Source organism: Bufo bufo, chromosome 6 (genome assembly GCF_905171765.1).
Source record: "Bufo bufo chromosome 6, aBufBuf1.1, whole genome shotgun sequence".
Classification (NCBI taxonomy): Eukaryota; Metazoa; Chordata; class Amphibia; order Anura; family Bufonidae; genus Bufo; species Bufo bufo.
In genome coordinates, this window is record NC_053394.1 from 299337613 (window position 1) to 299364522 (window position 26910).

General features: G+C 45.2%; 1 protein-coding gene across 2 annotated transcripts in view; it reads right to left on the reverse strand.

Moving 5' to 3' along the window:
• RARA (retinoic acid receptor alpha) overlaps positions 1–26910 on the reverse strand; it is a 127699-nt gene that overhangs the window by 26634 nt on the left and 74155 nt on the right. Inside the window, exon 1 of one of the 2 annotated variants that reach the window (XM_040434577.1) lies at positions 18723–20072. The exons of the other annotated variant lie outside the window; for it this stretch is intronic. Coding sequence (XP_040290511.1) covers positions 18723–18891 — 169 coding nt within the window. The 5' untranslated portion in view covers positions 18892–20072. Of the gene's footprint in view, positions 1–18722; positions 20073–26910 lie in introns of those variants that run through there. 2 annotated transcript variants of the gene reach the window in all.

Sequence of the window (26910 nt, forward strand, 5' to 3'; positions counted from 1 at the left end):
TGCAGGATCGGCGCGCTCCCGCTGTCAGGCACAGTTTCAACTTACGTTCAATGAACTTCAAGGAAGTTTTCTGATAAGCAGAGGAGACAGCGCTTTCCTGCAGTCTAATCAACAGCACGAAACACATGATGACCAAATCAGGGCCGCCCGACCTCTGGGCAGCGGTCACTGCAACCAATCAGATCACTGCTTTTAATTCGGCTACATTGGAAAAATTAAAGATGGAACCCGACTGACTCCTTATTTGCTAAGGGCAACTACTCCATTTGATTTTTTTTTACTGAATTAGACCTTATACACAAATACCACCCAGCCGCGCCGAGTTAGGGCTCATGCACACAACCGTATGTATTATGCGGTCCACAAAACACGGATCTGGATGATGTCCATGTGCATTCCGTATTTTGCAGAACGGAACAGCTGGCCCCTAACAGAACAGTCCTATCCTTATCCATTATGCGGACAATAATAGGACATGTTCTATTTCTTTGCAGAACGGACATACGGAAACGGAATGCACACGGAGTAACTTCCTTTTCTTTTTATTGCAAACCCATTGAAATGAATTGTTCCGTACCGTAGAAAAATAGAACATCTCAAGTGAATGGGTACGAACCTGTGGAGCGGGGTGCACACAGCCGATGCCTGTGTATTGCGGAATTACTTCAATGGAGCCGTAAAGATGTGGACAGCACTCCGTGTGTTGTCCACATCCGTTGCTCTGTTCTGTGGCCCTGCAAAAACATAGAACACGTCCTGTTCTTCTCCATTTTGCAGTCAAGAATAAATTGCGGAATGCACATGGGCGGCATCCGTGTTTTGCGGACTGAAAAACACGGCGTGAGGCCTTACATATTTTTTTTATTCTATTTCCTGAAACATGATTCAGGGGCTGCCATCTTGCCCTAACTTCTCTTAACAACCACGTGCTGTCCGCATTTTTTGCGGACCCATAGTAATAAATGGGTCCGAATTCAATCCGCAAAAATTGGATGCGGATCGAAAATACGGTCGTGTGCATGAGGCCTAAAAAGGAGGCTGAAAAAAAGTTAACTCCTTCACAGAAGAGGACAACTGAAGGACTTATGTGATGCCTCACGCTCCTTGTAAACAGCATATAAACACAAACAGTTGGTACACATGGCACTGGCGCCAATGCCAATTTGGAAGCAGATCTGTCTGAAAAGATGAAAACACAGGCGCTCGGCGCAGATGGCAGCCTATACCCTGGCCGCTGCAGCCAACGGGCCCCAGAGTAAAATGTCGATGACACAGGATTTTTCATATGGTTGTAGTACGTGGCTTCCTGCTGCCCACAGGACTCAATGAATAACGCAGTATAAACAGTGAATTCTGGACGCAGCCCAAATTTTATAACCTACGTCGAAACTCGAAAGCACAAAACGTTTTGTCGCTCGCGCTAGATAAACAAGAAATAGTTTGAGCGTGAATAATAACTTATTTCTGGCGCAGACTTTCAGCCATGCAGGTTTGGATCGGTCTGGATGACTCTCTCTCAGGTGATCACATTGGATCTTATTGCTGCAGCGATTTGCATCAGGGAATGTCTTTACTCAAGACGGCTTTCACAGCAGTGCAGTAAAGCGTGAGGTTTCCTTTAAAGTCAATGGCCTGCAGCGAATCCCACTTAGCTAAACATGCTGATCCCCCTCACTATTAGGACAACTTGCTTAGCCCACGTTTTCACACAGACAGTGTTTGATCAGTGATTGTGAAAACCAGGAGCGGAGTATCCACAGAGTAGGGCCAAAACGATTACTCGAATTAACTCGACACCAAAAAATCCTCAATGCAAATTTTTTGCATCGATGAGTCATTTGTGCCATGTGACCACGGAGTGAAGAGCTTGCTATTACTCATGTTCCGTGTTCACCCGCCTGCCCTGCACTGGATCCTGATGTACACACATCATAAGGACACAGTAAGCACGCACTATGACCTGATGCTGTGTGATGTCAGGTCCTAGTGCAGCGCGTGAAGAAGAGGGTGGAAGATCACTGGAGTGTCGGCAGTGCCCCTACAGGTATGGTAAGTATTTTAGTTCACTGGTGCTGCGGCTGGGCACTGATGGCTAGGAGGGGGAGTGGTAGCAGCTGGTGGCACTGGGAGAAGTTCATTGCACTGGGGGGGAGCTAATGGCATTGGGAGAGGAACTGGTGGCATTGGAGGGGGAGCTGATGGCACTGGGAGGGGGAGCAACTGATGACATGGGGAAGCTGGTGGCATTGAAGGGGAAACTAGTGGCATTGGAGGGGGAACTGATGGCACTGAGGGAGTAATTGATGGCACTGGGGAGGGAGACTGATGGCAGGGGAGCTGATGAGTTTTTATAGAAAATGTTTTTTTAATTAGCTTTTTTTGTATTAGAGTACTCAATTAATTGTTGGATTAATCAGTAAAATACTTGATTACTAACATAATCGATAGCTGCAGCCCTACCGCAGAGATGAGGTATAATGGAAAGATTTGCATCTATTCTGTGTGTTTTAGCCATACCTGGTTTTAGATCACAAATACTGATGAAAATCACTGATCGAGCACTGACCAAACACTGACTGTGTGAAAGTGGTTTTAAAAAGGACAAAAAAATTATATATATATCTATCTATATATATATATATATATATATATATATATATATACACTGCTCAAAAAAATAAAGGGAACACTTAAACAACACAATGTAACTCCAAGTCAATCACACTTCTGTGAAATCAAACTGTCCACTTAGGAAGCAACACTGAGTGACAATCAATTTCACATGCTGTTGTGCAAATGGGATAGACAACAGGTGGAAATTATAGGCAATTAGCAAGACACCCCCAATGAAGGAGTGGTTCTGCAGGTGGTGACCTGACCACTTCTCAGTTCCTATGCTTCCTGGCTGATGTTTTGGTCACTTTTGAATGCTGGCGGTGCTTTCACTCTAGTGGTAGCATGAGACGGAGTCTACAACCCACACAAGTGGCTCAGGCAGTGCAGCTTATCCAGGATGGCACATCAATGCGAGCTGTGGCAAGAAGGTTTGCTGTGTCTGTCAGCGTAGTGTCCAGAGCATGGAGGCGCTACCAGGAGACAGGCGGGTACATCAGGAGACGTGGAGGAGGCCGTAGGAGGGCAACAACCCAGCAGCAGGACCGCTACCTCCGCCTTTGTGCAAGGAGGAACAGGAGGAGCACTGCCAGAGCCCTGCAAAATGACCTCCAGCAGGCCACAAATGTGCATGTGTCTGCTCAAACGGTCAGAAACAGACTCCATGAGGGTGATATGAGGGCCCGATGTCCACAGGTGGGGGTTGTGCTTACAGCCCAACACCGTGCAGGACGTTTGGCATTTGCCAGAGAACACCAAGATTGGAAAATTTGCCACTGATGAAAGCAGGTTCACACTGAGCACATGTGACAGATGTGACAGAGTCTTGAGACGCCGTGGAGAACGTTCTGCTGCCTGCAACATCCTCCAGCATGACCGGTTTGGCATTGGGTCAGTAATGGTGTGGGGTGGCATTTCTTTGGAGGGCCGCACAGCCCTCCATGTGCTCGCCAGAGGTAGCCTGACTGCCATTAGGTACCGAGATGAGATCCTCAGACCCCTTGTGAGACCATATGCTGGTGCGGTTGGCCCTGGGTTCCTCCTAATGCAAGACAATGCTAGACCTCATGTGGCTGGAGTGTGTCAGCAGTTCCTGCAAGACAAAGGCATTGATGCTATGGACTGGCCTGCCCGTTCCCCAGACCTGAATCCAATTGAGCACATCTGGGACATCATGTCTCGCTCTATCCACCAACGTCACGTTGCACCACAGACTGTCCAGGAGTTGGCAGATGCTTTAGTCCAGGTCTGGGAGGAGATCCCTCAGGAGACCGTCCACCACCTCATCAGGAGCATGCACAGGCATTGTAGGGAGGTCATACAGGCAAGTGGAGGCCACACACACTACTGAGCCTCATTTTGACTTGTTTTAAGGACATTACATCAAAGTTGGATCAGCCTGTAGTGTGTTTTTCCACTTTAATTTTGAGTGTGACTCCAAATCCAGACCTCCATGGGTTGAAAAATTTGATTTCCATTTTTTTATTTTTGTGTGATTTTGTTGTCAGCACATTCAACTATGTAAAGAACAAAGTATTTCAGAAGAATATTTAATTAATGCAGTTCTAGGATGTGTTATTTTTGTGTTCCCTTTATTTTTTTGAGCAGTGTATATATATATATATATATATTTATATATATATATTATTATGCATGATGTGACATGGTACCCTATGGTATATTTCCCATTAATTTTATTCATTTCAAATAGTTTTTTTTGTGCCTCATACCTGGTGGCACTTTCTCATACGCTCCCATAAAACTACTGCTTCTAGTAGTGAAATGCAAGAAAAAAATAATAAAGGTGTTTTCCAGGATTTTTATACCGATGACTTATCCTCAGGGTATCAGTATCTGATCAGTGGAGGTCCGACACCAGGGATCCCCGCCGATCAGCTGTTTTGTGAGCACCGCAGCCTTCTCAAAGCTCCCCGCCATTGTATAGCGTCTGTGCTTGGCATCGTGCTCAGTCCCATTTACTTGAATGGAGCCGAGTTGCTTCTAGGCCACATGACACATAAATGTGTTGTCACCTGGCCTAGAAAAAGGCGAGAGAAGCCTGCGGCACTCACAGTTCTCAAACAGTTGATCGGCGGGCGTCCCGGATGTCGGCCCCCCACCAATCAGATACTGATCATCTATCCTAATCAGTATAAAAATGTCAGAAAACCTAATTAAATTGCAGGAGGATTTAAAGAGGTGCTCCTTTGGTTATTAATGCATTTTAAGAGCCCCCTTCACATGTCCTTTAATGTCTGTGTACAGGCTGCCTCCGAGTCCATATCTGACTCCATACTACTGATCTCTGAGCAAATAGCATTAGAAGAAGGTATCTGGTAGCACAGGAAGTGGCGCCATCCCATCCAGCAAGAAAAGCCAAGGCACAGCGGCATTTTCCCTTCAGCAGAACGCTGTCTATGGCTATAAATTAGAGCAATGAGAGCGTGACCTCAGGAAGCAGGATGTCACTGGAAGATGACAGCATGAATCCAGACATTCGGACAAATTCATTATAGAAATGCCTCCGGGCCAGGGGTTATCTGTTTACAAGCCGGATCTTCTAAACAGACTTCTTAGAGCAATTCCGAAAAATAAATTGTGTTTTGTGGATCCATTTTTTGGAGAGAGAAAATCTGTTCTTATCTCAGTGTTTTCCATGATGTAGGTCCCTTTTACACCAGCGAGTTTTCCGCGTGGGTGAAATGCGTGACGTGAACGCTTGGCACCCGCACTGAATCCTGACCCATTCATTTCAATGGGTCTGTGTACATAGCTTTGTTTTTCACGCATCACTTGTGCGTTGCGTGAAAATCGCAGCATGTTCCATATTCTGCGTTTTTCACGCAGCCCTGACCCCATAAAAGTAAATGGGGATGCGTGAAAAATGCATCGCATCCGCAAGCAAGTGCGGGTTCGATGCGTTTTTCACTGATCGTTGCTAAGAGATGTTGAACCTTCAGTTTTTTATCACGCGTGTAAAAAACGCATCAAAACGCATTGCACCCGCGCGGAAAAAACTGAACAACTGAACGCAATCACAGAAAAACTGACTGAACTTGCTTGCAAAATTGTGCGAGTTTCACTGAATGCACCCTGAACACATCCGGACCTAATCCGTCACGCTGGTGTGAAAGGGGCCTAAGGCTTGTATGGGTGCAATGCATTTTAATGCGTTTTTAACACGAAGCCCCATTCACTTCTATGGGGCCAGAGCTGCGTGAAAAACGCAGAATATAGAACATGCTGTGATTTTCACGCAACGCAGAACTGATGCGGGAAAAACAACGCTCATGTACACAGACCCTTTGAAATGAATGGGTCAGGATTCAGTGCGGGTGCTATGCGTTCCCGCCACACATTGCACCTGTGTGGAAAACTCGCTCGTTACAATGGCAGATAGTCGGCCAGATCATTCGAAGTAACGCTCGTCAGCAATGATCTGATTACCCGCCGATTACCTGATGAACGAGCTCGTGCATCGGGAAATCCAGATTTTTGGGAAAAATATAAATCATCGTATGCTGGTGGCAGATTGTGGTGTCTAATCACGATCTTCTGCCGGCAAACAATGATTCAGTATGAGGACAAGCGATGCCATTAGCGATAGCTGCTCCCCATACTGTGGAGGAGATCACTTCATGTAATAGCAGTAATTTCCTCCACTATGGAGCAGGTGATTGCTGGGAAGGAACGCTTCCATCCTGACAATTGCCTGCAAAATCTTTTAATGTAATACAGCCCTAAAGCTGCTTACAGATAGATAGACATTGACCGTAATCATTATGTCTATGGAGAAAACTGGACAGATGGAAATATGTTCCATCAGTCACAACGATTGTGCCGCCAAACAATGAAGATCATCAGCTACATATACTTTCATAGTATAGGTCCCATTCATATCAGGTTTTCAGACTGCAACATATCCCGCTGGATCGACATATGGTTGGATATACTGTCTATAAGGTCTCATTGTAAAATAAAAAGAATACATATGTTTTGGGGTGGTCTACTGCGCTATGCCTTCCTTTTATTGTGGACCCGGTGTAGGCCAAAAGGACACTGTTTTGGCCTTGACCAGATAAATGGATATGCCTAGTGTGTAGGTTGGGAGCTTCTCCCAGCGTACACACTAAATGTACATCACTTAGGGGAGCAGGGACTCATCCGCCTCCTCACTGACGCTGACTGATGGCACTGACCACTCATCGTTATGACTGCTCGGAAAGAAATTGTATTAATAATTGGCCAATGTGAATGTGGGTAGTGAGCAGTCAAACTAATACTGGAAGATTAGCTACCCTCATAATATGGGCAAGGACGCTCGGCGGCTGCTGGCTTCCTCACTGCGCCTGCGCCGAATACTGAACGGCGCGAGATTTACACTGCAGACACGGCCAGCGGGAGGAGAGCAGCGCTGCCTGGGCCTGTCAATCAAGAGAAGAAGGACGTTAAAAGAGATGGGCAAACGGAGCCTCTAGGAGCAGGTTTAAACACCCCCCCCCCCCCCCCCCCCCCCGCTCCTTGAGGCTAATTAGCATATTATAAAAGTTCATTTTTCTCAATAAAGGCTTCAGGCGTGAGATGGCACTAATATAGTTGTGTTTAGCTGACATTAGCACATCGCGAATGTCAGCCAGCTTAATACCCATTTTTCAGGTGACAGAAACCCTTTAAGGTCCCTTTACACTGGCTGAACATTGGCCAGATAATCCCCGCAGCCGATCACCCGATGAGCGGGCGAGCGGTCAACAAAATCATTGCTGCCGGCAAACAATGATTCTGGATGGAGATGAGCAATGGCATTAGCAATCGCTTAGGCGTCTTTCACACTACCGTATGGCTATTTCAGTGTTTTGCGGTCCGTTTTTCACAGATCCGTTGTTTCGTTTTTTGTTTCCATTGTGTTTCCGTTTCGGTTCCGTTTTTCCGTATGGCATATACAGTAATTACATAGAACAAATTGGGCTGGGCATAACATTTTGAATAGATGGTGCCGCAAAAAACGGAACGGATACGGAAGACATACGGATGCATTCCGTTTTTTTTTGCGGACTCATTGATTTTAATGGAGCCACGGAACGTGATTTGCGGCCAAATATAGGACATGTTCTATCTTTGCACGGAACGGAGATACAGAAACACGGAAACTGAATGCATACGGAGTACATTCCGTTTTTTTTTGCGGATCCATTGTAATAATGCCTATCCTTCTCCGCAAAATAGAAAAAAAAGGACATGCACTATTTTCTTTGCGGAACAATGGAACGGACATACTGTGCTGTATGTGCTTTTTTGCAGACCCATTGAAATGAATGGGTCCGCATCCTATCTGCAAAAAAAACTGATTGGACACCAAAACAAAATACGGTCGAGTGCATGAGACCTTAGAGTGTCAAGGTGGCATTCGCGTTGCACCCGCGCGATAAAAACTTAACAACTGAACGCGATCGCAAACAAAACTGAATGGACTTGCTTGCAAAATCACACTGTTTTCACTGAACGCATCCACAAAGCATCCGGACAAGCTCGTCTGCAAGGGGCCTTACTGTTGAAGTAGACAACGCAAGCAATGCAATCTGAAAGAGGACAACCACTAGCTAAACAAAGATAATAATAATAATGGGCAGTGGTCAGACAGTCCAATGATCTGGTCAACAAGTGGCCGACTAGATCTTGAATCTGTGACCGTGATTTAGGAGCTGCGCACTTTCTGTCCTGTCATGAAGCAATGAAGATGTGACACCAAAGAAAATGGAGTCTATCCTCTAAAGCAGGGATGCCCAACCGGCGGCCCTCCAGCTGTTGCAAAACTACAACTCCCAGCATGTCCGGGCAGCCTATAGCAGGACATGATGGGAGTTGTAGTTTTACAGCTAGAGGGTCGCAGGTTGAGCATCCCTGCTCTAAAGGCAACCAGCCAGAGACACCCATGCCCATCCTCTACTTGAGACGGTGAGGGAGTCAGTGGTCAGCCCTTGAGCTAGGGTTGCCACCCGTACGGGAATGACCCGGACAGTCCGGGTTTGTAATCCTGTGCCCGGGCACAAGCCTTTCTCAGACCCGGGCACAGCGATCAGCTGGGAGTGATGCGATGCTAACCCACGGCGGCGCTGACTTCAGACACGCCAACCCTCCCTCCCTTCTGTTCGGGTTTGGCTTTGAGAAAAGGTGGCAACCCTACCTTGAGAAATTCAACATGTCAGACGTATATCTGTAACCTCAACAGTATCAGACCCATGTACAGGCGTATTACAGCTCCATACAACCGCCAAATTGTACATAGCCATAATACGGTACCCAACAAAGTCAATGGGGCCATTCTGTGCCATCCTACGCCTCTAATTTCATACAGAATCCAATATTTTTTTTAAAAAATGTCTCCATAATAAAGTGCTGACTGACCATATGGTATACAGGCTCCACAACAATGACACCAAAAAGGATCAATTCAGACTGGTTGCCATGGTAGGAGATCTTTACGTCTAATGCGTCAGCGCTCGGGACTGTGGTCGGGTTAGTCCTGTATAGCAGTGATTTGTCAGATTATGTAACCTGCGCCTCTTGTTCTGGCCATATCTACCAGCAGCTTCCATTAATGCTCATCTAGATAAGCACAGAAGGTCAGAGGCCACACAATGCAGAGATTCCTGTGTTATCTGTGCCTGGGAGGAGAAGATCCTGCATTACAAAGGAAGGAAGAAGGTGGTATCTGGGGAGGAGGAGGGGTGCTGGGAAGAAATGGACATGTGGCTAAGCGACACCTAAAGGGCTATTTTTTTTCTGTGCATAGAAGCTCTTACTGTGCAGAGTCTGTACTGTGCTAATCACTGCTAATCCTATCAGAAAGGTCACATGCTACAACTACACCACCAGAGCTAAGCAGCCTAAATGTATATATATACACACAGCATATATTCTGTATACAGTGCAAGTGAGCCCAGGGGAGAAGAAGACCATTACAATTAAAAAAATATTCTCCATTTTTCAAACCAGTACCTGGATCCAAATACTTTTGTAATTGCTTTAGTATAGCTAATGAGGTATCCAATAACATGCATCTGTATAGCGCCACCTGCTGTTTATTTCTTATTTCTCCATCCACCTCACTCAGGTGGTCGCACATGCCATGTTTAAATTTTCAACTGCCACCAGCCATATCCTCTGTTAGAAGTTGTGGCAGTTACAGGGAAAGAGCTACAGCAGAAAGGACACACCCCATGAGAAAGGATCCGCCCACTGAGCTGCTAGGCTGGAATAAATCTAGTAGAGGGCTGGTCCTAGCTTTGTTAGAAAGAGATTGTCACGATTTCATTTTTTTTACATCAATCATGGCATAACCCCTTTAACGTGGCACCATAGATATGAACCATCTGTGATCATGATCCTACTGCCGGTATGATGGGGATACCTTGGGATATATAAAATGTGTATTAAAGGGGATTATCACATGAAAGGTATTACCATGCAATGAATAGTGCATTTCAAATAAAATATTATTGCAATATACATGCAAGAAAAATAAAGTTCTTTTTAGTGTACATTATATTTTCCTATCTGATAGCGCCCCCTGCTGCTAATCCTTCTGGTCCACCTTGTCCTACCTTCAGAGGTGGACTATCATGCTCGGTAGCAATCTCAAAGAAAACCTGGTGAGGTGGCACAGATAACTTTCATTCATTCACCCATCGCTACTTCTAAATGTATAGAAATATGAAGCTATATCTCTTACAAGACGGTGGAGAGGGACATTGTGTAGGCACCGCCAACCGTCGGTATCTCTGGGGCCAGGCTGGGAGTCCTATTACATTCACTCAAGGCTCATGCACAGGACCGTATCTATGTCTATGGACCTATGTGAGACCTTAGATATCAAATGAGGCACACAGAACTTGTATCTCACCCCTCACGTGTGTTCCACTGTATGCCACGTTAGGCTACGTTCTCAGTAGCATTTGGAATCCAATAGTCTGATCCGGCTGAGGATCAGGCTACCGCAGCTCATCCTATATGACCGCGTACTGCCAGATCCCCTTTGACTATAATGGGATCCAGCAGTGATCCAGCTGCTTTTCTAACATAAATGCAGGGTTTTGGCTAGACGAGAGCCGTTGCGCGCAACGGTTTTTGGTTCGGCCGACAGCCACCATTTGTGCGGGATCGGCATTCCCCAGACGTGAACCCAGCCTTACAGATGAACTTGTTCCCATTTTAATTAGGGGAGAATACAGGGCATGATGGACGCACTATAGAACCAAACTGACTATCTGCTGCTGGAAAGCCTAAAGTAGGATTCGGAACTGCATATTAGGCCTCATGCACACTACCGTTGTGTGTTTTGCAGTCCGCAAATCGCGGATCCGCAAAACACGGATGGCAAAACGCAGACAAGAATAGGACAGGTTATTTATTTTTTTGCAGACCACGGAACGGAGCATCGGGTGCGGACAGCACACGGAGTGCTGTCCGCATATTTTGCGGCCCCATTGAAGTGAATGGGTCCGCATCCGAGCCGCTAAAATCTGCGGCTCGGATGCGGACCAAAACAACGGCCGTGTGCATGAGGCCTTAGGCCTCCTGCACACGAACGTGTGCTTCCTGTTGCCGTATTGCGGACCGCATTTGCGGATCCGCAATACATGGGCACCGTTCCGTGTGCATTCTGCATCACGGATGGGGACCCATTCACTTCAATGGGTCCGCCAAATCCGGAGATGCGGAATGGTGCGGAACGGAACCCTACGGGAGCAGTACGGAATGCTTCCGTGGGGTTTCGCCCCGTACTTCGGTTCCACAAAAAGATAGAACATGTACTATCTTTTTGCGGAACAGCCGGATCGCGGATCCATTAAAGTGAATGAATCCGCGATCCGCCGGGGCTGCCCCACGGACGGTGTTCGTGCATTGTGGCCTGCAATTTGCAGGCCGCAGCACGACCACGTAGCGTGTTTCACGGGCGTGTGCAGGAGGCCTTACCCTCATATAAAATGGTCTGTAGTACGGACGCAACAGCCAGACACAGCATCGATACCTCCAGGGTACTACAGTATATGTCTGGGTCAGCAGAGACAATGATTTTTTTTTTTTTAAATTTGTTTTATACCATTGAGGTCTACACATTATGAATTGACAAACTGATGGAAAACTGAGATTTATTTGCCATCATTGGCAAAACATTCTGCAAAAACACATCTGGGCCCAACGGCTTTCTTTTCATCCCGGCTCTCCGGTTATTTTTAGGCAGATATAAATATCATCTGACAAAGCCGTTTATTATGGTTCTTCAGAGATGAGATATAGCTCTGCTGCCTTAGAGACAATTGTGTACAAGTGACTCCAGACAACAGGAATAAAACTGGTTTCTGTACTGATGGAGACTCATTCCAAAAGAACACAAAAACCACTACTGGCTAAATCAACACTAAACCTAGACGTGACTCATAAAAGTAAACACTAAATATAGTGGCCCCCACCGTTTTCTGCATGATCCTGATAGAAATGATAGAAATGCGGCAGAGAACACAGGGTCTTGTAGATCGCTTCAGTCTTGGGTTGCTGCTTAGCCAAGGAATAACGGCTCAACAATCTTTTCGTTCTCCTCCAAGACAGGGCAGAGAGCGGAGGCTCCTACGGCAGCCAGTTGTCTTACAGTCAGCCACAAGATTGCTCTATACAAAATTGGATTAAGGCCTCGATCACACGACCATATTTCCGGTCCGCATCTGATCCGCATTTTTGGCAGATCACACGCAGACCGATTCATTTCTATGGGGCTGTGAAAAAGGCAGGCAGAGCACTGATGTCATCCATGCGGCCGTGCCACAAACTATAGGACATGTCCTATTCTTGTCCGTTTTACGGACAAGAATAGGCATTTTAGCAATGCGGCCCATAAAAAGTGCAAGGAAGAGATTAGGACTACCTAACCACAGTGCGGCTTATGAGCAGATAACATGCAGCGTATTACAGTACCAGCAAAGTGTTTGCTTTTTGGTTCCATTAGGAAATTGACCTGCTGTGCGGATTTTGAAATCTGCCGTGTATCAATTCTTTGTGCGGTTCTTTTGGGAGGATTTCAACCTTTTCAATGCAAGGATGAGACCTGAGGCAAAACTGCATCAAATTCGTTCCCAAAACCGCGAGTAACATTTGCGGTTTTTGGTGCAGGAACGCACAGAAGACCCTGTGCAGGTAGGTAGCCTAAGGGAGGATGCTCTAGACGTGCTAGAATATTTTTTTGTAAATTTTCTGTGTTTAGTGTTCCTTTAATAAAAAGTGCAGGTTATAAAAAAACTAAACAAAAAAAAAAAAACAACCAATAAATTAAAGAGGTTCTCTGGTCATTTAACCTAATCGGTATTTGTTACTAACCTGTGGAAGGAAAATGTTTTATATAGTAGACCGGTTCCTCGCTCTGCCGATGCTGCTGTCTCCGACGTGCTGACCCAGGATGCGGGCTCTTCCACCCGGGTCCTGACCGGATGTGGCTTCTTCTTTTCCTGTTGCACTGTAGTGAATGCAGCTGAACAGGAAAAGAAGCGGCCAAATCCGGTCAGGACCCGGGTGGAAGAGCCCGCATCCTGGGTCAGCGCAGTGAAGACGATGGCATTGGCGAAGTGTACTGTACAAAACATCTTCCTTTTAAATACCGATTAGCTTAAATGACCAGAGAACCTCTTTAAAGCTTCTTTTTCTATGTACAGCATGATTGGATGGTGTCAGACTGCAAGGACACCTCCAACTGGTAACAACCATCTGGACCTTCACTGACAACTGCTAGCAAATTATTCATAACTTCTAGCAGGAATAATAAAGGGATGGCACATGATAGAGTCACAAGAATAGATGCTCCAGAATTGTTATTAGGCTACTTTCACACTAGTGTTAGACATCTCCAGCAGGCTGTTCCGGCAGGGAGCAGTCTGCCAGAGATGTCTGGATCTGCCACACTGCCAGGCGCTACCTGACACCTGCCGGCTCTATTCACTATAATGGGGACCGGTGGAGATCCGGCCACAATGCTGAGAAGCAGTTTTTGCCCATCCAATGTTTGCCGGGTTGTGGCCAGATCTCTGACAGTCCCCATTATTGTGAATGGGGTCGGACAGCAATGCGGTAGCCTCTGGAAATGCCGAAAAATCTTCACAGCGTAAGGGCGCTCTGTGACCTCACGCTGTGCGCGCCAGTTCGCAGCAAAGCCGGAGGCAGGAGGAAGAGGATCGCGCTGGAGGAGAGGAGCGGCGGCGTCCGGGAGCAGGAGAGGTAAGTGTTTTTTTTGTTTTGTGTTCTGTGACTGATGAGAGGCATGGGGGCTGAAACATGGCAATGGAGGCTGATATGGGGGCTGAAATATGGCAATGGGGGCTGAAACATGGCAATGGAGGCTGATATGGGGGCTGAAAAATGGCAATTGGGGCTGAAACATGGCAATGGGGGCTGATATGGGGGCTGAAACATGGCAATGGGGGCTGATATGGGGGCTGAAATATGGCAATGGGAGCTGATATGGGGGCTGAAATATGGCAATGGGGGCTGATATGGGGGCTGAAATATGGCAATGGGGGCTGAAACATGGCAATGGGGGCTGAAATATGGCAATGGGGGCTGATATATGGATATGGCAGCTGAAATATGGCCATGGGGGCTGAAATAAGGTAATGGAGGCTCACGAGAGGCATGGGGCTCTTATCTGATTGGGGTCATTCACATTAGGGTCTGACTGCTGGTCTGACCTGAGGTCTAATGAAAAAAAAATTATTCTTATTGTCCTCCTCTAAAACCTAGGTGCGTTTTATGGCACGGAGAGTCTTATAGGGCGAAAAATATGGTAGTTACTTAAACAGACCTGTCAAGAGAGTTGACTGACCCTGTTTAAAAAGTTGGCTGCTTTGGACAATCTCTTTTTGTTTGGAGGGTCCCCCAATGATAAGACAGTCATAGTGTGTACCACTGCTTGAATCCTGACAACCCCTTCAACCCATATGGTCATTACAGCTCCCACAGGGTTTCCCACACTGCTTTCCCAGGCTCTTGAATGGCAGTACCACCTGGTTATGTAAGAATGTGGAGTGGGGACATGTACCTGGGAATATATATTTACTCTCTGTAGTAAACTAAGCCAAAATATTTGCATCTTCCCACCAAAGGAAGCAATTTACTCATGTGAGTATAGATAGTTAGCATTACCGGTTGTATTTTACGAGATATAAATGAGGCCAGCATAATATACACTGATAGAAGCCGAAATAATGGCTGGTGACATAAATGATGCGACTGCATTATTTTCAAGAATCCCTCCAGGAATATTCAGCAAAATGCCTGAATGCACATATGCTAAATGTCCCCCAGTAGTGTAAAGTGAAACAGGCTAATTCATTTTAGATGTGGTGTGTTCCCCTTCTACAGGTTTATGTAGAATTGCTTTTCATCTCAGTACTTAGTACTTCCCAGCACGTGCACGCACACCTTATGTCACACACACAACATATGTCATCTCTCGAAACCCGCAGTCCAGGAATACATATTGCAAACGTATTTAAAGGGACAAAAAAATAATTCTATCATATCTCCATTTGATTGTTTGCGGTCATTTCTGTCTGGGAAGAGGCTGACTGCGGCATTCTCCACTCCGATGATCACCCATGTCTAGTTCTGGGAACCTCCAGAAACCTTTCTTTTCATATGTATTAATGGGTCATGTAATTGCGCAAACTGATGCAGAGCCTGAGTGGGCGGAGCATGGCACAGCGATATGGCCATTGACGTTCTCTTAATCTGTGTCATGCTCCGCCTCCTCAGCCTCTACACTAAGCATCACAAAGTATGTCAGCTCTGCTCACGTTGTCCCTTACAAAAGTATCTATGAGCCTTGCTTCTATAAACCTTGATAATCCTTTAAAGTAGAGGTGGAGAGAGGTGGCCACATCAGAAATAAAAGAGGGTTGCCTTTCCTGGTGCTAGTTCATTGCTACTATGTTGCCACCCATCCTCGGGACGTGAGCAACTAAGGCTACTTTCACACTTGCATTTACCGTCATAGGATCTCAATACCGGAGAAAAACGCTTCCGTTTTGTCCTCATTCATTGTCAATGGGGACAAAACCTAACCGAGCAGAACGGAATGCCCCAAAATGAATTCCGTTCCGTTTGATTGCCCTCCCATTGCGATCCGTCTTGGCTATGTTAAAGATAATACAACCGGATCCGTTCATAACGGATGCAGAGGGTAGTAGTATCAGTAACGGAAGCGTTTTTGCTGATCCCTGCCGGATCCAGCAAAAATGTTAGTGTGAAAGTAGCCTAAAACTTTTTTGCCCCCCCACCGCCACCTCTTGTAGGAGAGAAGGGTGCAATGACCCCCTTCCCTAGTTCTCCCTGCCTCTGTGGACAATGGAAGTCCAATGCAGTTGGAGATCCCCCACCATTTTCAGACACTCCCCTATGTTCCTCCAGCATTTCATATAGACTCTTCTTCCTTGCACGTTACAGGCCTTCATCACCCTGTATGGCAAATGTATATATGGTGCATATGGGATGAATTTAGCATTTCTTCTGGTATGCCAACATTTATAATGGCAGCAAGCTACAATAAATATTGGCTTTATACGTAGTGACAGTCGAAGAACGCCGCTCTGTGCATCTCCTCCAGCTCCTTCCCACCCTTTGTCTTGCATTTCCTATACTTGCAAGGCCATTTGGACCAGGGCAGGAATGAGAGTTGCTTGCCCTGGCCTATATGTATATATTGATGGCAATACACAATATGTTGGTGTAACAATAATAATACTAAATAACCACTACAATTCTGCAGTGGCTAGAAGTAGGCAGAGAGTCTCTTTGTATCTCCTTGAACATAAACACATGAAAACAAACACTTTCCAGGAATGCAAAGCCCATTGTTAACACACATGCCCCATACTAAACACCCACCCACAGACAAGTGTACAGAAAGTGCCGGGGGAGGTGTCATTGAGGCCAGGGTCTCCTCTCTGATCTCTTGGCCCCTCTGTGTACACACAGTGGGGGGGGTTAGGGTCAATAAATACTAGTATTTAGAAGAAACCTACTCCTCCTCCTTAGGCCTACAGATAAAGAGATAAAACACAAAGGTAAACCACTTATTTCATCTCTGTCACCCTGCAAGGTAGGTGCTACCCCCTCCACACACAACCGCCCAAAACAAGCTATCTACTGCTCCAATCTGGTTGATAAGCAATTTCCTCCATAGCCACAAAATACCAGCAGTGCAATGTACAGAAAAAACAAACCGTCTGCATGAAAAAAAGTTAAAACCAGTTTGTACCTTGTGTGGACAACGGACCATACCTAAGCTTCAGGATGTGTTAATGTGGTCATAGACTAGCTAAAAGATTATTCACATGACTGTGTCCATGAAAAATGGATCACACGTGGATGGATTAAAAAAAAATTCTCACTGCCACACATTGACTGGTTGAGTCGGATAGGACATGCACCAAGTTTCTCGCATCGGGCCCACAGATCCTTAAAAAAAAAAAATAGTAGTTTGAATATCCCCATTGAATTGTATGTGTCCACGTGCTGTCCATTTTAAAAACAAGGAAGCACAAGGAAGAGTAAAACAGATGTGTGAATAAGCCCTAGTTGATTGTCTACCGACAGCTATTTTCCCCGACTCTGCCATAAGCATGCGTGTTCAGCTCAGATGGCCATCCCTTGTTTCTACCGTCAGGGCACAGTCTTGCTGCCCCCATACACTACCCCCATATTAGTCAATGGGAATGCTTCTCTGCAGTCACACTACAATATTGGTTTCATAAGTAACGCGCCAATGTTATAACAGTGTCAAATTGCAAAAGCATTCCAGTGACCTAAAATTTTTGTGGGCACATTGGGTTGAACATATGTCACTCAAGGTGGTCCTAAGGGATGAAACTTTCACACGAACGTTATTGTGCACCACTAGCCTAACTTAACCTCAAACCTCTCGTTTTTTCAGGACCATAAGTACCAAGACTAACGATCAACCAGAAACCCCCATCAATTCAATACAAATAGCATAAATGGTGAATAAAAACACATTATATTAGAGAATGGTAGATAATGAATATAATTCAATGAGATAATGCGCATTCATTACTGAACGGTGGTTGAATAATGTAAGATTGGGAAATCATCAAATGCATATATTGCCATATTCAACCAGTATTCATTTCTTATACTTAAAAATATTCTTCCTGTGAAATGTCAAAGGATATCCAAGTATCAGCTATAAAACTGTAAAGTGGTTTAATCTGTTTTGGCAGAAAAACCACATATACCTAATGGGCCACAAAAATATCAGCCTCCAGGAGTGAAAGGGTTAAACCCGAGGGCACACTATAAGATCATCTTCCAAACAGGATCTCAGAAGAGAAATATCTTCACTTCTCTCCTATGCCCAAGTGAGGGATCCTTATTAAAGTGAATTTTACCCAGGCCCAAAGAGAGAATGGGTACGCTAATACAAGAGGAAGAATTGTGCTATCCTCTAAAACCCTGGGCTACGAGCCTGTTTAGTGAGGCTGAGAATGTCTTTTATTTCTTACTAGCATAATGGCCCTATTGTGGAGAAAGACCAGGAAAAGTGCTATCGTACTGTAGACGAGAGAGATACTACAATAGCTTCCAGGGTGTGTGGAATGAACTAGTGTTTGGAGAGGACAAAATAAAGAAAAAGAAAAAAAGGTTACAAAAACACTCCCAAGTCACCTTAATGCGATCCCACAATACAATACTATCTACAATATAATAAAGAGCTACATCACAAATTTAGGTTAGTGAGTACCGGACATCTTTAGGACTCCTAGGCCAACGTAAATAAGCTTACGACCAACAGCGAATTAATAAAGTACATAAAAAACTATAATAACACTAAGCTTCTCTATTCTAGAAATAGACGCAATCCTCAATAGCAGATTTTCCAAGTGCCTACGGAAAGCATAAAATCTGACAAATATGCATACATTCACACACACATATAAACATGGCAAAAAAACACCTTTAGAACTAGTGCGACAGCATTTATCCTATGTTTAAGGATCTAGGTCAAGCTTCATGAAAGGAACAGCATCATTTTTTTTCCACCTACGTACAATGGTTGGAATGACTCCAGTGCTGGTTTCGGATCGGTGTCCCAAAAGGATGAATTGTCCCAATTCCTTTATCCGACATGATACAGGCCCTGTTCTGTCTGTAGAAATCCATCATGTGATAGTGCGTTGGGCTGGTACCCAACCCTGGTACATCCACGTTTTCGTACATCGTAAATAATGCCACCGGAAGACCATAAATGTGCTAAAAATAGGTTTCAGATCTTTTTTTTGTTCGTAAAAAAAAATAAAAAATATATGTACAGTATATATTTAAAGGATTAAGAGGATTTAGGAGAAATCCCAGAAGAACAGCATATGGGGTTTATCAAACCAGTGGGAAGAGTAGGGTTGAGCTTCTGCAGACAGATCCAGAGGTAATATCTGATGGGAGATTCCTTTAACTCTCTGCATGGATTCCATCAAATGGCTGAAGAGGGGGGAGGGACATAGTGCAAAGTTTAAAACCCAAACCCCCTGGAGATGGAGGTAGACTGGCTTGTATACAACCTTCTCAGGTTGCCTAATGTATTATAAAATTCCCTTTGCCCAGCTCCACATGGTAGAACCTCTTATATCAGTTTTATCTCAGAGTCTTGATGGCACGGAATCCTCGGAAATCCTTCAGAGCTGGGAATCTACTCCATTAGCAGGAACAGGAGGGGTAGGTCAATTAGAGAGAGTGGCTGTGGATTAAACGGGTTGCCTGGCATGGTCAGCTCGTGTCTAAATAGAAAGTCTTAAATAAGGAAAATCTCTTTAGAGCAAGTGGGTGTCCATCTAATTCTCATGTCAGATGCAGTCCTCAAAGAAGAGATTACATATGGATTTGGGGATATCCAATGCTATGGGAGATACGAAGCTTTTGATGAAGGTTTCCGAGATTTAAACGATTAGGAATCTCCTTTTGATGCTGTCTTTAGTTAAAGCATGCCAGTTGTGGGAGAAGGGAAATCTTTAATAGGTACAATCCCGGATGTAAATACAAAGCGCTGGCTTCCAGGATTCAGTTGTAGGTCAGATCTCCTTATACAGAGTCCAGCAGGATCATTAAGATTTACTTGGATTCTCCAGAAAGGAGGTTGGTGTTGTAGTAACTCTCAATGATATAGAATGGAGAAAGGTACCTGATGTGAGGAGAACCAGGTCCGGTAGCATATGGAGATCCCAGATAACGAAGACAGGCTGGTTGCTGAATTCTAGACTAGAAGATAGGGGATCCTGGATCTCATGTGGGAATGTCGATGGTAGGTGGGTGCTATCGCTGTATCTCTGGAGGCTCCTGGGTGTGCAGATCCTGCGGTTTCCTCCGGTAGTACTGGGGATTCCGGCTTCTTGGATTGTAGTGTCACATATGCACACTGCTCAGTGCTGCAGACTTCTCTGCTGTCTCTTCCCCCCTCCCTTTTCCATTCTGATGGACCGAAGGCAGCTGAGCCCTGGAAGTCAACACCCTCAACCCCCCTCCTCCTAACTCTTAACCTATTCCCTGCCTGTAGTGACACACCAGTCAGACCCAACAAAGGCCTGTCCTTCCCAAATCCCAACCTCATATGTATTGTTTGGGAGCAAGCAATGATCTAAATGCCTTTCCATCACTACCCCCTTCATTTGCCTAATATCATGCATGTGACCTCTCCCTGAACCTCTGTCCTCACCTCCAAATGACCCAACCAGCTTCTTCTCCCAGCTCATGACGTCACAGACTTTCCCACCCCCTACTGCATATTTTGAAATGGACTGACCACTCCTTCCGTGACCCCTCTGCACTACTAGGATACTAGTCTGGGATACATCACATTGATGGTCTTGTCAATTATACACACACAATTCTCAGACTTGATAGATGAGGAATCAGAGATAAGCACATGTAATTATGCACATAAGAAAAAGCACAGATTGTAAGCTCTGTAGACAAGGCATGCATCTGCCCACAATAGTAGATAGCTAATTGATCATCAAATAAGAACCTCAGGAATCACAAAACATGGTGCCTTGTAGCACTGGGGTCCTAGGCTAGAATCCAACAAAGGACAGCATCTGTATGGAGTTTTTATGTTTTCCCTGTGTTGGCATAGGTTTCCTCCGATACTCCAAAGACTTACTGATTGGGAATTTTGATTGTGAACAGCAAGCAATGATAATGTCTATAAAGCACTGCGGTATATGTGAGTGCTCTATAAGTGAGTAAAATACAACAATCTGTAAAGTATGTTCAAGGCATTAGCTACATAAGTGACTTTCAGCAGGTCCTACCATTAATATTACTTGTGAAGAATAATCATAATCTAGGCTTTCTCCCCACTAGGGGCTGACCTGGCATGTTGAGGTACCATGGGACCCTCATGTGGACCAAGGTTCCTACATAGTAATATTCATCTACAACAGAGCCCATGAGATCCACCTCATACAAGGACAAACCCACTTGCGGATCACTTATTTCTATGCTCAATCTCTTTTTAGGTTATTTCATAAAGGGGTTGTCCACATTAGACAATCCCTACTTGTTAGGCCTCTTTCACACTATAGTATGTCGATTTCAGTGTTTTGCGTTCCGTTTTTCACGGATCCGTTTTTCCGTTTTTTTGTTTCCGTTGTGTTTCCGTTTTGGTTCAGTTTTTCCGTTCCGTTTTTCCGTATGGCATATACAGTATACAGTAATTACATAGAGAAAATTGGGCTGGGCATAACATTTTCAATTGATGGTTCTGCAAAAAACGGAACGGATATGGAAGACATACGGATGCATTTCCGTATGTGTTCCGTTTTTTTTGCGGACCCATTGACTTTAATGGAGCCACGGAACGTGATTTGCGGCCAAATATAGGACATGTTCTATCTTTCAACGGAATGGAAAAACGGAAATACGGAAACGGAATGCATACGGAGTACATTCCGTTTTTTTTGCGGAACCATTGAAATGAATGGTTCCGTATACGGACCGTATACGGAACGCAAAAAACGGCCCGCAAAACGGAAAAAAGAAACGGTAGTGTGAAAGAGGCCTTAGAAAGGTCTCTTAAAAATTACTTGATCAAAGAGAATCCCCTCCTGCTCTGAACCCCCGGTATCAGCTGTAATCTATTAGGGTATGGGAAAATGGGTTTTCTACCTAGACAATACATATTTAACTGTGTACAATGATAACTGCATATCAACTTCCATCTCAAAGTCCCATTGATGGGTCTAGTGTATCTCAATCCTGCACTCCTCCAGTTAGAATTAAGATCTCGGTGTGTACTACAATGTTCCAACGTCTGCCACAGAAACTATTCCGCATAATTGTACTTCAAAGCATGGCTAACAAGCTGAATGAGGATGTAAGTGGCTGGAACTGAATGAGAATATCACATGACTCTTGGTTCAAGCGCCAGTCAATTTAAGATTATTAAGTGCTACACTAAGGCCCCTTTCACACAGGCGAGTTTTCCGCGCGGGTGCAATGCGTGATTTCGGACCCATTCACTTCAATGGGGCTGTGCAGATGAGCGGTGATTTTCACGAATCACTTGTGCGTTGCGTGAAAATCATAGAAATGAATGGGTCTGCGTGTAAATCGCAAGCATCCGCAAGCAAGTGCGGATGCGGTGCGATTTTCACGCATGGTTGCTAGGAGATGATAGGAAGGAGCAACCCCATTAAAGTCTAATCACTGTATTATTTTCCCTCATAACATGGTTCGGGTCTGGGTACCACTACCACATTCAGTTTTTTATCACGCACGTGCAAAACACATTGCACCCGCGCGATAAAAACTGAACAACGTTACTCCCACATATGGTCACCCTATTCAACTCCTTTTTAGCAGGAGAACCAATTCCGCAAACTATGCTTCACTCTTCTATTACAGTCATACCTAAACCAGGAAAGATCCCTCAGACTGTGCCAGCTACTGCCCAATTAGTTTGCTAAATTCAGATCTTAAGATTTTTACCAAACTACTTGTGAATCGATTAAGCTACTGGCTCCCTCAGCTGATCCACAAAGATCAGGTAGGGTTTGTCCGCCAGGCGGGGGATAATACACCACGGGTGATAGACCTGATTGATGCGGTTAATGCGGAGTCGACTGAAGCCTTACTCCTCAGCCTTGATGAGGAAAAGGCCTTTGACCGTCTTAGCTGGTCTTTTATCTTTCACACTCTGCAGAGATTTGGGTTCACAGGCCCATTTCTGCAAGCACGTAGAGGACTTTACTCGGCTCCTATGGCACATATCAATTTACCCCATGCCTGCTCCTCAGTGTTCCCTATTAAAAATGGGACCAGAAGGGCTGTCCCTTGTCCCCGCTTCTTTATATACTGAGTATTGGGCCCCTGGCCTCTCAGGTCTCGCCGGTCATAGTTAATATTAATACGCTCCTCAATAAGTCGAGACCCCTGCATATATCCTTACTGGTTCGTATAGCAGCAATCAAGATGTCGATCTTACCCAAATTGCTATACTTGTTTGAAACGCTCCCAGTTAGAGTACCGGCAGGAACTTTGCGCCAAATTCAATCTGCCTTCCTAACTTTTGTATGGCACAACAAACTATACCGTATTGCTAAATCGGTCCTGACCTCAAAGAAGTCTCAGGGCGGCCTCTCCCTACCAGATATAGCCCTCTACTACCAGGCCACACATCTCAGACATTTATCCTCCTGGACTACATTAAATTCCTTTAATAAATGGACAGAAATAGAGAGGCTTTGGTTAGCCCCGATACATATGGGAGCAATGATCTGGGGCCATCCAGCGGATATTACACCCCAGACACTGCTAGGCCCCATGACATTTACTAAAAACCTATGGTTGACCTGCAAAATTAAATTTGGCCTCTCTACATTATACTCATCTCTTACACCGTTTTTATTTACCCCACAACTGAGCAATAGAAGTGAATCAACTATGGCGGGCCCCTGGATCAGAAGTGGACTTTTTCGTCTTCATGACTTACGAAATCCCCTAACGAACCATCTTCTGTCTTTTACAGATTTACAAAATAAATATGATCTACCCCCCCCCCCCCTCTAATTTTCACTACCACCAAATAGCCCATTTCTGCCATTCGTCCATCAACTCAGGATCATTACTACTACATTTGAGAAACTGTGTGTCTGAGGCCCATCAGTCAGAGGTCTCATCTCAGATATATACGATCTGCTTATCACCCAGACTTGCTTACTAGTGTGGTCCAGAGCTTTTACTAGTTCATCCTGCATAACTTATAAAGAAACTCAACTGAAATTACTGATGCACTGGTACCACACCCCGGAGGTGCTACACAGTATCCCTAATGTCTGTTGGAGATGCTCAGCCAGTGGTGCTTCCATATATCGTATATTCTGGATGTGCCCTTTAGTTGTGCCCTTCTGGAGTATGGAAGCCTCTGTGCTGCAGGACGTTCTGGGCCATTCGGTGAGGTTAGACCCCCTTACATACCTATTGAATCTCCCACCTAGGGATGTTAGAAGTCACATATCCAGGCTGCTCTTGCATCTTCTCACTGCGGCGAAAGGTTTGATAGCCCTCTTTTGGAAAAAAAACACTCCTCCATCTAAGGCGGATTATTATTCCCGCATCCAGGAGATTCGCTCATTAGAATATTATACAGTCGTATCGCAGGGGACTGTAGACAAATTTCTGTAGATCTGGTCCCGCTGGGATACCCACCATGATGAGCTGTGCTTGTAACGAAGGAGAGAACTCTGGGCTAACTACTTTCTTTTCCCTCCCCCTTACCCTTCTTTGTTTCCCCCCTTTTCTTTTTACTTTCACCCTTTTTTCTAAATGGAATATGGATCGGTTTCGTCCATTTTCTCTGGCAGCTGATATTCTGTTATTCTGTATTTTAGATGTAATACCAAAGACATGATGTCTATAAAAGTATTTTTTCTTTTGCTGCACATGTTGATATATGGAAAGTGAAAAATGTTTAATAAACAAAGTTGAAAAAACAACAACTGAACAACGCAACGCAACAGCAGTCAAAACTGACTGGAATTGCGTGCACACTCGCGGGGGTTTCTCGCAATGCACACACGGCGCATCCGGAGCAAATCCAGGATGCCCATGTGAAAGAGGCCTAATAAAAACCAGGAAACATTCTTAAAGAGGTTGTCCAACTCTTGACTCAAAATTAAGGGCCAAAATGTGTTTACGAAAAAGTTAAAAGGCCACACACTTCTTCCAAGCAGTAGCATTCCAGCACTGATGGTTCTGTCCCTGCTGCTTACAGCCCCCTGTGGACCAGAAGCGTGACCTCCCATCAATAGTCACATGTACCACTGCAGCCATTCACCGGCCTCAGTGGCTATGTGCCACTTAAGGATACGTCTCCACTGAGGCCAGTGAATATTTGGAGCGATGAACGTGACAATGGACAATATACGTCACACTTCCATCCACAAGAGACAGGAAGCAGCAGGGACATGACTGTAGGTGCTGGAACAGAGCTGCTTGGAATAGGTGGGTGGCTTTTTTAACTTTATTGTAGGCACATTCCGGATCTTAATTAGTTTTGACTTGTGGTTGGACAACCTCGTTAAGCATTTTGTTATGTGAATGTGCTTGGCATACATATCGGGAAAGTACACGCTGCATATACCATCGGGGTGGTATATTGGCCAAAAAACTGGTTTACATTCCTTGAATCACATTTTTTATGTATGTCACACACTGTGTTTGGCTCGACAAGGTGTTTTGCGGGTCCGCAATACACGGGCACCAGCTGTGTGCATTCTACATCACGGATCGTGGACCCATTCACTTAAGTGGGTCCTCAATCACGGAGATGAGGAACAGAGGCACGGATCGGAACCCCATGGAAGCACTACGGAGTGCTTCCGTGGTGTTTCTGGCCGTGCCTCTGCAACGCAAAAAAGTAGTGCTTCCGTGGGGTTCCGATCCGTGTCTGTTCCGCATCTCGGTGATTGCGGACCCATTCAAGTGAATGGGTCCGTGATGCGGAATGCACACAGCCGGTACCCGTGTATTGCGGACCCACTGTATGCAGCCGCAATACGGCCACACGGTCGTGTGCATGTAGCCTAAAGGAAAAGGACATGGCTGAAATGGGGCAATGCGCACCAAAACTGCAACAACCTATTAGTAAAAGGAAAGCCAACCTATGGGTGGTGTTAAAGGGGTTGTCCGGATTCAGAGCTGAACCCGGACATATCCCCATCTTCACCCCTCTGGCCCCCCTGACATGAGCAATGGAGCATTTCATGCTCCAATGCTCTACTTGCCAAGCGCGATACAACAAGGGCTTTTTTATTTAATTTGGTACACTGCTAGGCAGAGGCTTCTGCCAGCAGTGTTGCCGGTTACGTCACCGGCTCTGATGGGCGGGCTTTAACGCTGCCCTGGACGTTTTACAGGCTACGGAAGTGCTAAAGGCCGCCCCCATCAGTATTGATGCGTCACCAGATCTCCTAAAAATGCCATGCTCCGATGCCAAAGGAGACCATCGGAGCATGATGCTCATGTCAAAGGGGCCGGAGGGGTGAAGATGGGCATATGTCCGGTTTGAACACGGACATCCCCTTTAGGAGGCACCAAATTCATCATAGAGTGGTCCACTGTAAAAAATTTACCGCATCTTTAGACTGCCTTGTCTGACCTTACACTAATTTATTGGACAGGATTAGTAAAATCTGCCCTATAGTCCGGAGCATATTTATTTTTTTATTTTAAACACTGAGGCTAATGGACAGCACATAGCCATACATTGGCATGTATTGGATGCGTCCACTGGAGGTATACATTGAAGAATACTCCAAACGTATACATCCAATGTAAGGCTCTCACCAGATCTGAACAGAGCCTAAGCATTTATGACCAATGGGTAGATTTTTTGTAGGTTGGCACCAGTCATTCGGGGGCACCACCTCTGGCTGAAGATTTTTCTCTCATCCACTCCATACACATGTACACTTGGTTCAGCCGAGAGTCTATGTTTTCTCAATGGGGTGTTAAAAGGGTCGTATGAAATAATTAAAAATCTCGGGAAAGCCCCAGAATGGTCCAAAATAAAAATAAAAATGATGTTATACTGTACTCACCTCCCTCTCCAGCACTGTTCTCTGTGCCACTGGTCCGGTCCTCCTACTGCTGCTTACATCATTTTAGAGCATCATTCAGGGGGCCAAACATCTAATACACATTAGATGGCCAGCCGGTCCCGCCAAACTGACCAGAATCGCCAGA